We start from the raw sequence: 14,772 nt of genomic DNA, 5'->3' as shown, positions 1-14,772 counted from the left end.
ACCACCTTCTACAACCGAAGAAATGACGGGGTATGGAAGTGATACATCCGTTGGTGAGGAAGTAGTCCAAGAACGCTTTGCATTAAATAAAGATAAGTATGCTCGTCTTCTTCAAAATGGGTATCAAATGCAAATGGTTGATACGGAGGAGCCTATAATGCAAAAGAGAGAGTGCTCTAACTTTGCTTTGGATGTTGGTATGGGAGAATATCGAGTGCATTTTTCTTCGGAGAATGACTCTGACAATGACATTACCGATTGGTTGTCATCACCAGAGGAGTGTGTAGTGGATTGCTTTTGCATGGATACAATCAAGCAGAGGAGAGGAGACGATGGGGATAAAGCAAGGCACCAAGAGCTATATGCCCTTATTGAGAAATTGCAAGAGCAGTTAGAGCTAGAACGAGTTTTTTCTAGTGAGTTGATGGACGCATTATTAAAGAAGGTGAAGCTGATAGAGGAAGATAAGGGACGAGCTGAGATAAAAATTAGACATTTGCAAGATTAGACCTTGCAACTTGAAGAGTGCCGTCATGAAGAAGAAACTTCTTGGGAAGCCTTACTTCGAGAAAAAGATCGTGAGATTGGTCGTTGTCGACAAGAACTCAAATATAATGCGAGGTATACTCGAAAGTTGCTCAGAGAATGTGAGAGATATAAGCAAAAAGATAACAAGAGTGAGGATGGCTCGTCGTTGCAAAAGATGAGTAGAAGGAAAAATAAGTCATTTTCCAGAGAGTTCTTGAAAGCACAATACAATGAAACAATAGGAGGTGATGGAGGAGAGTTCAATGATTGGACTGATTCCAAGATGATTGAGGTAGTGAGGGATGCTTTTATGGTCCAAATTGAGGAGCCTATCAATGATGAAGAGGAAATAGACCCTTTAATGGTGATACCTTATACCCATGAAAGTCTTGTAAGTGCTCATTCTTCGCATGAAGAGGAGGAGGAGTGTAACACCAAGAAAAAGTTTCTAGAAAATGTTTGTTTCAAAGTGAGAGACCATCCACCTATACAAGCTAGATCGCGTCGACGATCAGCCTTTGTTTCTGATGCATTAGAAATTACTCAGCGCTGGGAAGTTGAAGAGGGAAAATGCTTTACATTGGGGAGTCAATTGGAAGAACGAACTTTAACTAGATTGAGAGAGGTTCTACAAACATACAAACATGTCTTTGCTTGGTCCTATAAAGACTTGCAGGGAGTGAAACCTGAGATATGCCAGCATTACATTGATTTAGAGCCAAACGCTAGGCCGGTATGCCAACGTCAAAGGCGCACAAACCCTGTCTATGCAGAGCTTGTGAAAGCAGAAATAACAAAGCTGTTAGATGCGGGTTTCATTTATCTTATGGCATACATTGAGTGGGTTTCCCCAATTGTAATTCTTCCAAAGAAAAATCATAAGATTAGAATTTGTGTGGATTATCGAAAGCTAAATGATAAGACTAAGAAGGATCACTTTCCATTGCCTTTCATTGATCAAGTTCTAGACCGAGTAGCAGGGCATAAATTGTATTCCTTCTTAGATGGTTTTAGCGGTTATAATCAAATACAAATCCACCCAGATGATAACCAAAAACCACTTTTACAACAGAATGGGGAACTTATGCTTATCGAGTGATGCCATTTGGATTATGTAATGCTCCATCTACTTTCCAACGGGTGATGATGGCTTCATTTCAAGAGTTTTTACAAAAGTGGATGGAAATCTTTTTGGACGATTTTTCAGTTCAAGGGGATGAGGAGGATATGCCTGAGAAGTTGGCTAAGGTCTTTGATCGTTGTCAGCAAACCGGTATTTCCTTGAATTCGGAGAAATGTGTTTTTGGCATTAAGAAAGGAATCTTGTTAGGTCACGTGATTTCATCTGAGGGCATTACTGTGGATGATAGTAAAATCAATAAGATACGTGATCTGCCTGCTCCTACAACCATGAAGCAATTACGAGGGTTTTTGGGACATGCTAATTATTATCGCCGATTCATATTGAATTTTGCTTCGGTGGTAAACCCTTTAACTACTCTTCTTCGGAAGGATGTACCCTTTGAATGGTCACAAGATTGTCAAGAGGCTTTTGATACGATCAAAGATCGATTGATAAAAGCACCAGTTTTGATACCCCCAGATTGGTCTAAACCTTTTCATATTCATGCAGACGCTTCACACACAGCTGTAGGAGCAGTTCTTTGTCAAGCAGACAATAAGAAGGTAGACCATCCGATTTATCATGCGAGTCACAATTTGACAGAGACAGAGAGAAATTACACTACAACGGAGAAGGAATGTTTATCCATGGTATTTGCGTGAATAAATATCGACATTATTTATTGGGCAAGTTTTTTACAATTTATGTGGATCATCAAGCACTAAGATACCTTTTGAACAAGACAGATCTTGCGGGGTGAGTAATTCGATGGATGTTTCTTTTTCAAGAGTTTGATTTTGAGGTGGTTATCCTGGAAAATCTCATGTATTGGCGGATCGTCTTTCTCGGCTTTTGACTGAGGATATTGAGGAGGGAGTGGATGATGAATTGCCTGATGCGGCATTATTTTTGACCGATTGTACACTTCCTTGGTTTGCGGATAGTGCAAATTTCTTGAGCACTGCTCATTATCCAGGAGACGCCAGCAAGTATAAAAAAAAGAAAATTTTATTGCAATCTCGCCACTACACCCTCTTTGGTGGTTATTTGTATGGTTATTTTCCTAGGGAGGGGGTGTATCGTCGTTGTGTGCGAGAGGATGAGATACCTTCTATCTTATGTGCACTTCATGATGAGCCATGTGGAGGTCATTTTGCGGGGGAATTAACCGCTCGCAAAGTATTGCTAGCAGGGTATTGGTGGCCAACTGTTTATAAAGACTCTTTTGAGCATTGTAAACGTTGTGATAAGTGTCAACGGGTTGGTCGACCCACACCACAATTTGCAACCCCTTTAAATCCAATCTTGTCTTTAAAACCTTTTGAGAAATGGGGAATTGATTTTGTGGGTCCGATTGATCCACCCACTCGTTATCGATCCAATCGATACATTCTTGTGTGCACGGATTTGTGACCAAGTGGGTTGAAGCTAAACCTTTGAAAACGGATAGAGCATTGGATGTCGCCAAATTTTTATATGAAAATACTCGTTTTGGTTGTCCGTTTGGAGTTGGTGAGTGATCGTGGTTCTCATTTTTTAAATGAGACCATTACGGAATTAACGAAACTTTACAAAATCAAGCATCGGAAATCCACTCCGTATTATCCTCAAGCTAATGGTGGTCAAGTGGAGGTGACCAATCGAATACTGGGAATGATCTTAACCAAGACAGTATCTGAAAATCGACGTGATTGGGATGAGCGATTGTTTGAGGCTTTGTGGGCATACCGTACCACATTTAAGGTTACGACTCAAAATACACCTTTCACTCTAGTGTATGGTACAGAAGTAATTTTTCCAATAGAGAAGGAAATACCCACATTACGCGTTGCCTTGGAATCTCGACTAGGTGAGAAGGAATCTTTAGAGGCTCGATTTACTGGCCTTGGTGAGGTTGGATGAGATACGTTTAACAGCTCTGCAAAATGTTGAGGCGATGCAACATAGACGAAAGGCTTGGCATGATCGTCACATTAAGGGGAGGGAGTTTCAAAAGAATGATCAGGTTTTAGTCTATGACAATCGATATTATAAGTTTCCTGGCAAATTACAAATGAGGTGGTTAGGCCCTTTCAAGGTGTTAGAGGCCTTTAATAATGGTTCTTCGATTGTTCAAGACCCTGATGCTGTAATAGCTTCTTTTCGTGTTAATGGTCTTAGGGTGAAACATTATTTTGTTTAAGTTGGTAATTACGTGGGTCAAGTTGGTTCATTGTATATTTTTCACATGAGTTTTGCTCTTTATTATTTTGCATTGTAATGATGGGATTGGTGGGTTTATCAGGTTTTGGTGCGATCGATTCGATCTTCTTTCATACAGGTGGTATGGAGTTTTCTCTCAATGCTTTGTTTTATTTTCTTCATCCTTATGTGGTTTGGTTTGGGTGGGATGGTATTTTAGCATTAGTTGTAGGCCCTGATTGGGTTGATGAGTTGGAATGGTTGTTTCGGTGGTTGGCTGCAGGGGAATCTCTTCCAATTGCCGAGAGCGACTTTGGTCGCATGGCCCAATCTTTGGCCGTTATTGTGCCATAGATTTTTGGTTCAGGTGTGGACACCTTAACAGATGCGTCCGATGATTCTTTGGATGATTCTTTTCATCCTGAAGATGTTGTGGTAGACTATCTTGATGAGGAGGATAAGGATGAGGGTTTGGGCTTTGGCCTCCCTCATGGCTTGTATCGGATACTTCGACTACCTAGAGAGAGTAGTTTTGTTTCGAGAGCTGTACTTTTGAACGAGACAGAGGGTCATGGGATGACACCTCAACTTTTGCCTTTTGGTGTAGTGAATGTGCCTGTGAGTTTTTGCACCGTTTTTTTTGAGTCCCATGATGTCAATTAGTTTTGTTTTTCTTGTTATTTATTTCCAAAAAAAAAAACTTTAAAAAGAAACAATTGTTTTGTTTGTGTGATTTGTTATGAGTTTTGTTGTTTGTTTTGGTTTGCATGTGGATTGGTTTTTTGTGTTTGTTTGTTTTCAATTTTAGGTACATTATGTTTCTTGGAAGTTGTAATCTAATTGTTTGAATGGTTAGTATGTGCAGATATGGTATTTTCTTTATATTTTTGCATTGCTAGATGCAAGGAGATGAGGGAGTAACTTGGGAACAATGATATCATAGTATTGAAGATTGTTTCTGGACATGCAATTTTTGCTACTCAGAGGATATGCAGTGTTCCACAGGTGTATTTTCTCCAATATATTTGGTTATTTTTTTGGTATCACTTGCATGGTGTGTGTAATAATGGGGATTGTGAGTTATGTTAATCCAGTTGTTGCAATTGCTTGGTACTTGACTTATATGATTCTTTCTTTTGGAAAGATTTGGGGTTTATTAGTCAAGGATACTAATTCTATGAGTTTCTTGCTGAGCTCTGTAGTAGAAATTGGTCATTACCACATTCATCTTAACTAGGCATGTGCTGCATTGACTATATTTTTTCTCTTTAATGGTAGGTAACAGCTTGGAAGTGCTTAAGAACTCTAGTGGAAGGAACTTTTCTCCCTTATTCCTGGGTTATAATGACCATAATAGTCTCGATTTTCATGATGAGCTTGGGGAGGGTTTTCAAATCATTGCCTTAAAAAAAAAAAAAAAAGCAAAAAGAAAAAGGAAAGAAAAAAAATAAAAATTCAAATGAATGTATGTGGTATATGTGGTCTATCGCCTTAATGGTTCTTGGTAGGTGAGGAGAGTCATGCTGGCAGGGTTGTCAGTACTCTAAACCGATGCCTTGGGCTGTTTTGGGATAGCCATTGCCATGTGAGCTTGGTAGGTTCTTGGAGTCAACCTAGCCGGGTGGCAAGGTCTGAGAATCGCATCCTAGTTTCATATGGGGTGGTTGCCATTGTGGTGTGCATTTGGTTCCAAAAATAATAATAATCAAAAGACAAAAAAAAATTGAAACGAGAAAGGCATGGTTCTAATATAAGGGAATTACAATCAGGCAATGACTTCCATGGTTAGTTATGCTACTATCGTCTTTATGAAATATGGAAGTGAGTGGAAGGTAGTTTTCCTAGAGTTTTGTAGTTATGGATGGGTTGTTTCCTATTTGTTAAAGAGGAAATATTATAGACATAGTGAGGATGTTGTGGTAGTTGCTAATTTTTACTATTTTTGGGATTTGATGTTTGCTTAATAAACCTTTTTGGTTTATCTATTGGTTAGGTTTATATAAGTTCTTGTAGTGGTGTTTGTAACTTGGATTTTCATTCACTCATTTATGTGTTCTGATGTGAAAGTGTTACAAGTTTGTTTTTTGTTTTTGTTTGTTTGTTTGGTACGGTATAATTCTAGTGTATGGTTGGTGATTGTTTCAGAGTGATGAAGTGGAGATGTGATGCTAGGCAGTGATGGTGAAGAAGTTAAGTGTGGGGGAAGCTGTGAAGTGAAGTTGCTGGTGTGTTCGCGAGGACGCTCACATTTCAGTGTGGGGGGAATGATGACCCCTGGATCGAAGCCATTTTTAGCAATTTTTAGGGTTTAAATAGGGTCAATTATGGTTATTTTAGGTGCATTTCCATGGTATTTGAAAGCATGTGTGTGTGGAATGTCATGGTATTTGCATGCATCATGATTGTCGATGTTGTCCATTGGTGTATGCACATTGCATGGGAATGGTGAGGATTAACATTGTTTTGTACATAAAGAGGAGGTTGTATGTAAGTGGGTAGAGAGAAGAGAGAGATCGAGGGGGAGAGAACGAGGGTTAGTATGATGAGTTTCGAACTCAAGCTTTGAGGATGGTTAGGTGGGAACGCAAGTTTGGAGACCTTAATGTGGTTACAAATGAAAAGTTTCAAATAAAAAAATGGAAGGGTAGGTAGTTTTAGCACCCGTTGGTACCCGCCAACCTCTTGAGAGCATATAAAAGAGAGAGAGAGAGAGCGCTTCTCTCTCTGGCTAACGTGAAGAACACGAGGAGGAGGAAGAGGAGGTAAGCTTGCGCTGTTTGTTTGTTGATTAATGTACGTGTGTGAACTCTGTACATAAAGAGAGAGAGAGAGAGAGAGAGTATGGGTGTGTGCGTGTCTTGTATGAGAAAGAGAGAAGGCCTGGCGCCTGCACGAAGAAGGTGGCGGAGACCTTGGAGCCTACACAACACAGAGGGGGCAAAGCCCTTGCGCTTAAGGTGGATGGGCTGGCTGGCTGGCTGCCGGTCAGAAGAGCTTGGCATCGTGAGGCAAGATTGGCTGTGTGAGCCTTGAGAGCCACATGCCAAGAGCCACGAAGAGGTGGCTGAGCGCGAGGCTGGCAGGCCGCTTGTGCACCATGGTGGGCCACTTGTGTGCATGTACACAAAAGAGGTCAAGCCTATGCGCCTAAGGTTGAGCGGCTCGTCGTAGAAGGAGCCGGGGCACACACATAGGCAAGGTCCATAGTGGCAGGCCTTGGCCGCACCATTAAGGGTATGATCATGGGGAGATTGGACACACAAATAAGAGGCGTCATAGGTGAGCATATAGACAAGTAAAGGGGCGGCTACGTTCAGAGGCTGCGCTTCAGAGAAAGTGGATGCTTCTCCATCAGAGAAGTACCATTGTTGTGAGCAGAAGGCGGAAGGAGATAAGACGAGAGAGGGAGGAGCAGACATATGCTTGTGGGCAGCCTACACGCTGCCGTGTAGAGGGGAAGGCACTTTTGCGCTAAAAGGAGAAGGTAGAGGGCATGGCTTTGCCCTTATGGCAATCAAAAAGGTGAGGGAAGGGGAGCCTGTCATTTTGGACAGGAGATAGCGTAGGCAACCCAACATATGAGAGAGAGGGGATCGTGACCTTACCCACTAACAAGGAGGGAGTAGAGAGCGTGGTTTTTGCCCTGATGGCAATCAGTAGGAGAGAGAGAGAGAGGTACCCATGGTAGACTGTGAGAGAGAGAAAGAAACGTGTGTGTGCATGTGGGAGGTCTCCATGCTCTCAAGCTAAAATGAGGAGAGAGAAGGTGGTGAACCATAGCAAGTAGAGGAGACATTGTGTGTGGGTAGAAGAAAAAGGAAAGAAAAGAGAGGGCAATATGGATGCGCTATGTGTGTACATGCAAAATAGGAAAGAGAGAGAAAGAGATTTGATCACTTTGACATGGTGCATACTTAAAAGTAAAAGCATGAGAGTGTGAGAGAATGTATTAGATTGTGTGCATTATTCTTGTGTTTGTGTTTCAAGAGGAGGAAGAGAAAGAAAGAAGAAGAAGAAGAGAGTTCACGAGAATAGTGAGTAGAGAGAGAGAAGAAAGAAAGAAAGAGTTTTGAAGTGTGAAAGAGAGAGAGAGTGAAGAGTGGAGTGAAGTGAAGGTTAGCCAAATGTTGAATGCAGTGATGCTGTTGTAGATTGACTGAAACGTGGAAGTGTTGGAAATATCGGTTCTTTTTCATTAAATTCTTGGAAACAATTTACACAAAACCATTTTGACATTAAATTTCTTTATTTAGTTTAGAATGGTGAAGTTGTGTCTTGATGATCTGTTGGGTCGTAGTAGTTTGTTCTTTTCTATTCGTGTGTCTGTGTGGGTGTGTGTAAATAAAACATTGTAAATTATTTCATACAAAAAGATGTTTTTTCGGTGTGTGTTTCTAGGATTTAGGCTGTGTGTGGTTGTTATTTAGGACGCATTCACTGTTTTAGTGGGTATTTAGTGTCTTGGACTAGAGAGTAGGAAGGCCAGTCACTCCAACACGTAAAATATACTCAAATGACAAACAAGGAAAACTTATTGGATAAAATTCACTACAAAGCACTAGGAAGACATGCCCCACATCACGTTGTACTAAATTCATAATAAATAAAACAGTAACATGTAAAATCAGCTCAAATGACTTACAAGGAAAACATTTTGGATAAAATCAATACAACACGATAGGGACACATCCCACATATATTAAATCCCCACATCGCATTGTACAGAATTCACAATAAAGGAAATTGCAATACATAAAATTGAATCAACAAATGACTAAGAAGGAAAGTTTTTGGATGAAAATCACTACAACATGATAGGAAAACATCTAACACATTCAAACCCATATATCACGTTGTATATTGAATTCACAATTAAAGAATCTCCAACACACAAAATAGACTCAAATGACAAACAAGGAAAACTTTTTGGATAAACTTCACTACTACAACACCATTAAAAGATATCCAACACATTGACTCCCCCACATCGCTTTGTACTGAATTCACAATCAAGGAAACTCTACACATGTTAAACACCTATTTAACAAGTACATGTACCAATCAATACAACACAAGGGGAGAGCCCATACATGTGTAGTACACTATTCTCATGTTGTTGTAATGATCATGCTACAAGAAGAATGATGTTGGAGTGCTGCATTTTTTATTCCAGAATCTCTCAAGACTCCATGTGCAAGAGACATGCCACAGGCGGGAAGAAGAGGACATGGTGCAAGTTATTAAACATTGGATTGAGAAATGAAAACTTACTCGTCAACAGAATGTCCTCCACAAGATTGAGTAGATTAGATGCTGTTAAACGATGAAGAGCAGATCATGCTAATGAAGATAGAAGAAAATAAGACATCCTATTTAAAAAGAGCTCTCCACTAAATTTGACAGTTCAGGGTTTTAGAGACGAGTTCACACCTTAAGTAGGTGTGACATGGCATGATGATGTCAGAAGTAATGGCATTATGTGCATGTGGCATGAAATGATGATGATCGAATGCATGACTGACATGTGTCTATCACTCCTATGAAAGAATGTGAGTGGCCGCCAATGTATGCTTGCCATGTGTAAAGACCGCAGGATAAAGCACTCCCATATGCATTATTCATAGTGTGACTTTTAGAAACTCTTGGCTTTTTTTCTTGTGTAACTATTTTCGCATACTCTTCCCCCTATGTCAGGTGTTGGCACTTTTCCTATCGATAATCTTCTTGATACTAATCCCCGTGAGAGTCTCCAAACCTTTGTAAATTTTCAGGTGCCTAATCAAATCTTAATGGTCTTAGAATTTTCTTTTTCATAATTGAAAAATGATTGTGAACACCATTCATATACCTATGCAAATCATGTATATGCAATTCAGTATAACGTGATATAAGGCTTCACTCGCCAAACATCCACCCTAAATCACATTGTACTGACTTGCAATATAAAAGATCTATATAGCATAAATTTAGAACCCTATGGCTGATTGCCAGCCCATAATTGTGTTCTAATGAAAAACTATAGCATCGTTAATTTTTATGCTAATTGTTAGTAGTTATTGAATATTTGTGTAACTTCATAGACCTTGTATATTTCAATTCAGTACAACGTGATGTAAGGCTTCACTCGCCAACATCCACCCTGAATCGCATTGTATTGGCTTATAACCTATAAGGTCAATGTAGCATGAATATGCAACCCTACGGGCAATCGTTAGCCTATACTTATGTTTTAATGAAAATAGGATAGACTCATGAGCTTGTTCAAGTCCTACACTATTTCTAGACCATACACTTAGGATCAACCCATTCATTTGCTATAGTTTTCTTATAATAATACACCACACTCTGCCTGGCAAAGCTCCTTTAGAAGTCATGTATGGGACAACTACTTCTCGACTTTCATATATTGTACCTATAATAGATGATTTTGTGAGAGACTATATCTAAATTCTTTGATAGGTACATGAAGCTATCGCTAAAATTCTAAACACAATATGTGACCCAAGCCAATAAGCGACGTAAGGTAGTGACTTTTCAATAAGGTGATTATGTTTGGCTTTGTATAGAAAAGATAAAGTAGTTAAATTGACTCCTCAATTTTATGGCCCATTTAAGATTCTCACAAAGATTATAGACAAAGCTTTCCATTTCAATATTCCATCCCATTAGCGTATTCATAACTCTTTCACATTAGTCTATTGTAACCACATAGAGGCACTTTTTTCACATATCTATAATAACCCTCCATTATTAGAAGAAGATCCTGATTTCATAGAACCTAAAATTACTTTAGACCATGAGAAGATATCAGTAAGAAGAGGAAACATTTATCACACAGATATTTGGTGAAGTGTAAAGACCACCACATGGAGGAGGTTCAATGGCTCCCTGATCATGCTCTAACTGCCTATCCATCCTTAATTGCATCTTATATTCATACTCACCCATAATTCTTTCAATTTTTAAGACAACTAAGGGTAGTTTCTTTTTACCCTCGGGACATGGTATGAAGAGTAAACTCATAGAATTTAATATTTTCATGTTTCTTGTTATTTATGAATTCTCCTAGAGTTTAGATTGGGATGTCCTTCTAAATTCAAGTGATCATAACTTACCTTGTACGTATATAGGTGAGAGAGAGAAGTTAGAGGGAAAGACAGTTAGAGAGATTTAGAGAGAGAGAGAGAGAGAGAAAGTTAGAGAGAGAGAGAGATTTTAAAAGGTATTTTGTTTTGTTTTAAATGGTGAAAATAAAAATGAGCCTTTTCTTGAAGGGAAAGTGGAGAATGAAGAGAGAGAAAAAGAGGGGAGAGAGAGAGTAAAATTAGTTTTAAAAAATATTTTTTGTTTTGTTTTAAATGGAAATAATAAAAAAGAGCAAAGAGAGAGAAAGACAATTCCTAAGTTCCTAAGGTTTCACTGGGGGGACCCTTGTGACAAGAAAGGGATGAGACTTACAAGTTTTTCATCACTACTTATAATGACAAGCTTTCTAATCTAGTTTTTTCTTAATTCTCATTTTGAAGGTTACACCTAACTGCGAATTAATTTTGGAATTAACAACATGTGCAGGCCATAAACACCAACAATTTGCATAGTAGTATGTTGATCATTGACTCTCAATTTTGAAGGGCAAAGGTGCCCATCAAAAATCAAGCCTGATTGGTTGGAATTTGGAATAGTCAAGTAAAGGTCGATTTGAAGGCCAAATAATGTTGAAAATGTTGATGGCTACGTGCAAGAACAGAAAAGAAAACCCGAGGATACTGCCACCCTAGTCACAAAGCGAGGGCTCGACTACGCGGATTCAAATTGACCCGCTAACCTCAAGTCCCTTGTCTAATAATACAACTCAAACTTAAATCGGGATTCGGAACACAAAAATCCCGTAGTAAATTATATAATAACAAAAAATAATAATAATTGGTCCCCAAATCTGTCTCTACCGCTATTTGTACAAAGAAAGTAGATTATTCTCTGTAATTTTGGAGGATGCATGTTTTTTTTTTCGTAGATGTAGCTGACATTAGACTAATAACATATGCAATCAATCCAAAGTCCTAAATATTGCTCACATCAGACTTGTTGGAGCTTGCACTCCACACGGATGAGTGCGCAGAATTGGGAGAATATGCAGAGTTGAATGCAGATTTGGGCTTGATCAGCTGCCTGGTCTCATCTGCTGGTGATGGGTGATTAATGCCCACCTCGGAGTACTGTGCATTGATAAGCTTTTCATATTCATATCCAGATTCTCTGCGTAGATTAGCAAGGGTTTCTGCAACAAGGCTCATTCTGGGTCTGTCATCCTTCTCTGCCTGCAGACATTGGGAAGCCAGTTCCACCACCCCTTTCACCATCCTCTCCACATCCGGATTCTTATCCATCTCCAAACGAGAATCCACAAGCTCCTGCCACGCCCCACATGCTATCTTCGTCAATGCTAAACTGGAGAGATTTATCTCCCTCCTATTCCTTGACATATCCACCGCTAACTTACCAGAGACCAGCTCCATTAGCACTACCCCAAAGCTGTAGACATCGCTCTTGTCAGTTAGCTGATAACACTCGTGATAATCCGGATCTAAATACCCCGGAGTGCCTTGAGGAGCTGTAGAGACGTGACTTACCTCAGGGGGCACCAGCCTTGAAAGCCCAAAATCAGCTAATTTAGCATGGAATTTCTCATCTAGTAGGATGTTGGTTGTCTTCACATCTCGGTGAAAAATGGGGGGAGACACTGAGTTGTGAAGGTAGGATAGAGCTTCTGCTGTTTCGCAGGCTATATTTAGCCGGACTTTCCATGATAGTGCTGGCTTATTATCATCATGAAGCTGATCAGAAACGGTTCCTTTGGAGGCATACTCGAAAACCAACAGTAGATCCCTGTCATCTTGGCAGCAAAAGCCATACAATTTCACCAAATTTGGGTGTTGAAGACTTGAAAGGATCTTCATTTCATTGTAGAACTGTTCTATCCTTTTAAAATTGTCATGATAAAGCCTCTTGATGGCAACTTTGCAGCCATCTGTGAGAAACCCTACATAGACAGCACCAAATCCTCCATCTCCAATCATGTTTTCATCTGCAAAAGACTCTGTGGCTTTTACCAGTTCTCCATAAGAGAACTCCTTGGTAGAAACGGGGCCAAATTTAGCTGACAAGCCAAGGGCTATTTGTGTCCACAACTTGCTGCTGCTGGAAGAAGTGGGGAGTACGCTTCTGGTGGAAAACCTCCTTCTCCTACGAAGACGCCACAGAACCAGCACGGCTACTATAATTGCGAGACCTGCGACTGACACGGCCACTCCTATGGCTGTTTTGGAGGCGGTGCTGCATAGGAGGTGACCATTGCATACAGGAGTGGCTGTTTTGGAGGCGGTGCTGCATAGGAGGTGACCATTGCATACTGCGTGCAGGAGATAGAACCTTACTTTAGATAATTAACATTTGATCATGATAGGCATGACTAACGAGTGCGGTTCAGCTAATTACCATTATCTACATGTTTACAGTCCGTGCAGAAGCATTTGATCATGATAATTATGAATAAACGCATGCGGTTTAGCTAATTACCATGATCTACATGGTTACAGTCCGTGCTGGAATGTTGATTGTCTGGGCAGAAGCACCTGAAGTTGTCGGAGTTGTCGATGTCGTAGCCGCACGCTCCGTTGGTTTTCTCACAATTCGCACATTCAGAATGGAGCTGGCTAGTCTCGGTCCAGTTGAGTTGAACCATTCCATTGCTGGAGCTCCATACTGTGCTAGGATCGTTGAGAGAAGGGTCGGCGGTAACGAAGAACTTAAAGTGCGTGCAGGCCAACCTCTCCATCACCCCCCGCAGCATGAGCTCCTTGTCTGGTTTTAATTGGAAGCAATTATCCGTGAGGCTGCATTTCGCTTTATAAGATTTGCATACTGCGGCATGTTCTTCAACAGGAGGATCGAAGCTGGGCAAGGAGGTGAGGCTACCTCTGCAATTAAAGAGCAGGTAAATGTTATTTTGGGAGATTTGGAAGGTTGAGCTCGCAAAGGCCGTGAGATTGATTGAGCCGGGGAGATAGGATTGTATGTCGTCGTAAGAAGCGGCCGGAGGGGTGCAAAGTTCGTCTGGCGGACTAGGGCCCTTCTGCGCATGCCAATTGAGGTTTACCAAGCTATGCAAATCTCCGTGGTGGATGTCCATCACAGCCGGAGGGCCGAGGGTGCCAAAGCCACCGGGACAGGCATCCTTGAACGTATCCCAGTGAGCCTGCGGCGTGCTGCAGTTGGATAAGAGGAAGCTAGGGGAAGCGGCGCAAGGAGCAAACGCCCCGAAAGGAAAAGAGACGTTCTCAAGATTGGCGCAGGACATATTAGGCGAAGGGGCGCAGGTTTGTTGGCCATCTGACCACGAAGAGGAAATGAAAGCAACAAGAATAACAAAAGATCAGGGCAAAGAGGAGTCTCATAGCTTCCACCTAAGGGAAGGGCGGCGGGGGGGGGAGCGAGGAGAGAAGACTCTCGCAGTCAAAGAGAGAGGGGCGCGCTCACTCAGGTTCGTCCATGTAAATCCTGGAAAAGACTCTCGCAGTCAAAGTCATTCTTTGCGACCAGCGGTGCTTGTACGCCAAAATGGATTCTCAAGAGGCTGTTTGTGTGCGGTCACCCACATTCTGGCCACCTGGAGGCCATGCGCCACTTGGCAAATGTGGGTGGCCCTTTTGGGGGAAATTAACTCTTCCATGCGCACCTACACTTACAAAAGCGGTTATAAGGATTGGGCAAGGATACACACAACATATATATATATAGAGAGAGAGAGATGCATGAGTTTGTGTATGCATGTAGTGTTATACCCTCATATTCATACTCGTGCATGCAAACTAATATAGACGTATGCACTCTTGGCCATTCTTATATGCAGGCCTAAATATGAGGCATAAATCGGGATTAAA

At 40.9% G+C, this 14,772-nt stretch overlaps 1 protein-coding gene across 1 annotated transcript; it reads right to left on the bottom strand.

Annotated features, from left to right (window-relative positions):
• Positions 1–11,529: 11,529 nt before the first annotated feature.
• LOC147610027 (LEAF RUST 10 DISEASE-RESISTANCE LOCUS RECEPTOR-LIKE PROTEIN KINASE-like 1.2) lies at positions 11,530–14,391 on the bottom strand. The gene is made up of 2 exons (XM_086786814.1): positions 13,409–14,391; positions 11,530–13,241 (listed from the first exon to the last, which is right to left on the bottom strand). Exons 1-2 carry the CDS (start codon positions 14,187–14,189, stop codon positions 11,893–11,895), a joined length of 2,130 nt encoding a protein of 709 aa, XP_086642940.1. The 5' UTR covers positions 14,190–14,391; the 3' UTR covers positions 11,530–11,892.
• Positions 14,392–14,772: the final 381 nt, after the last annotated feature.

This window comes from Cibotium barometz, chromosome 50 (assembly GCF_041138505.1).
Source record: "Cibotium barometz isolate CiBa-2024 chromosome 50, ASM4113850v1, whole genome shotgun sequence".
NCBI classification, from domain to species: Eukaryota; Viridiplantae; Streptophyta; class Polypodiopsida; order Cyatheales; family Cibotiaceae; genus Cibotium; species Cibotium barometz.
The sequence above is the reverse complement of the archived record's forward strand: the minus strand, read 5'-3'. Positions and strand labels throughout refer to the sequence as shown.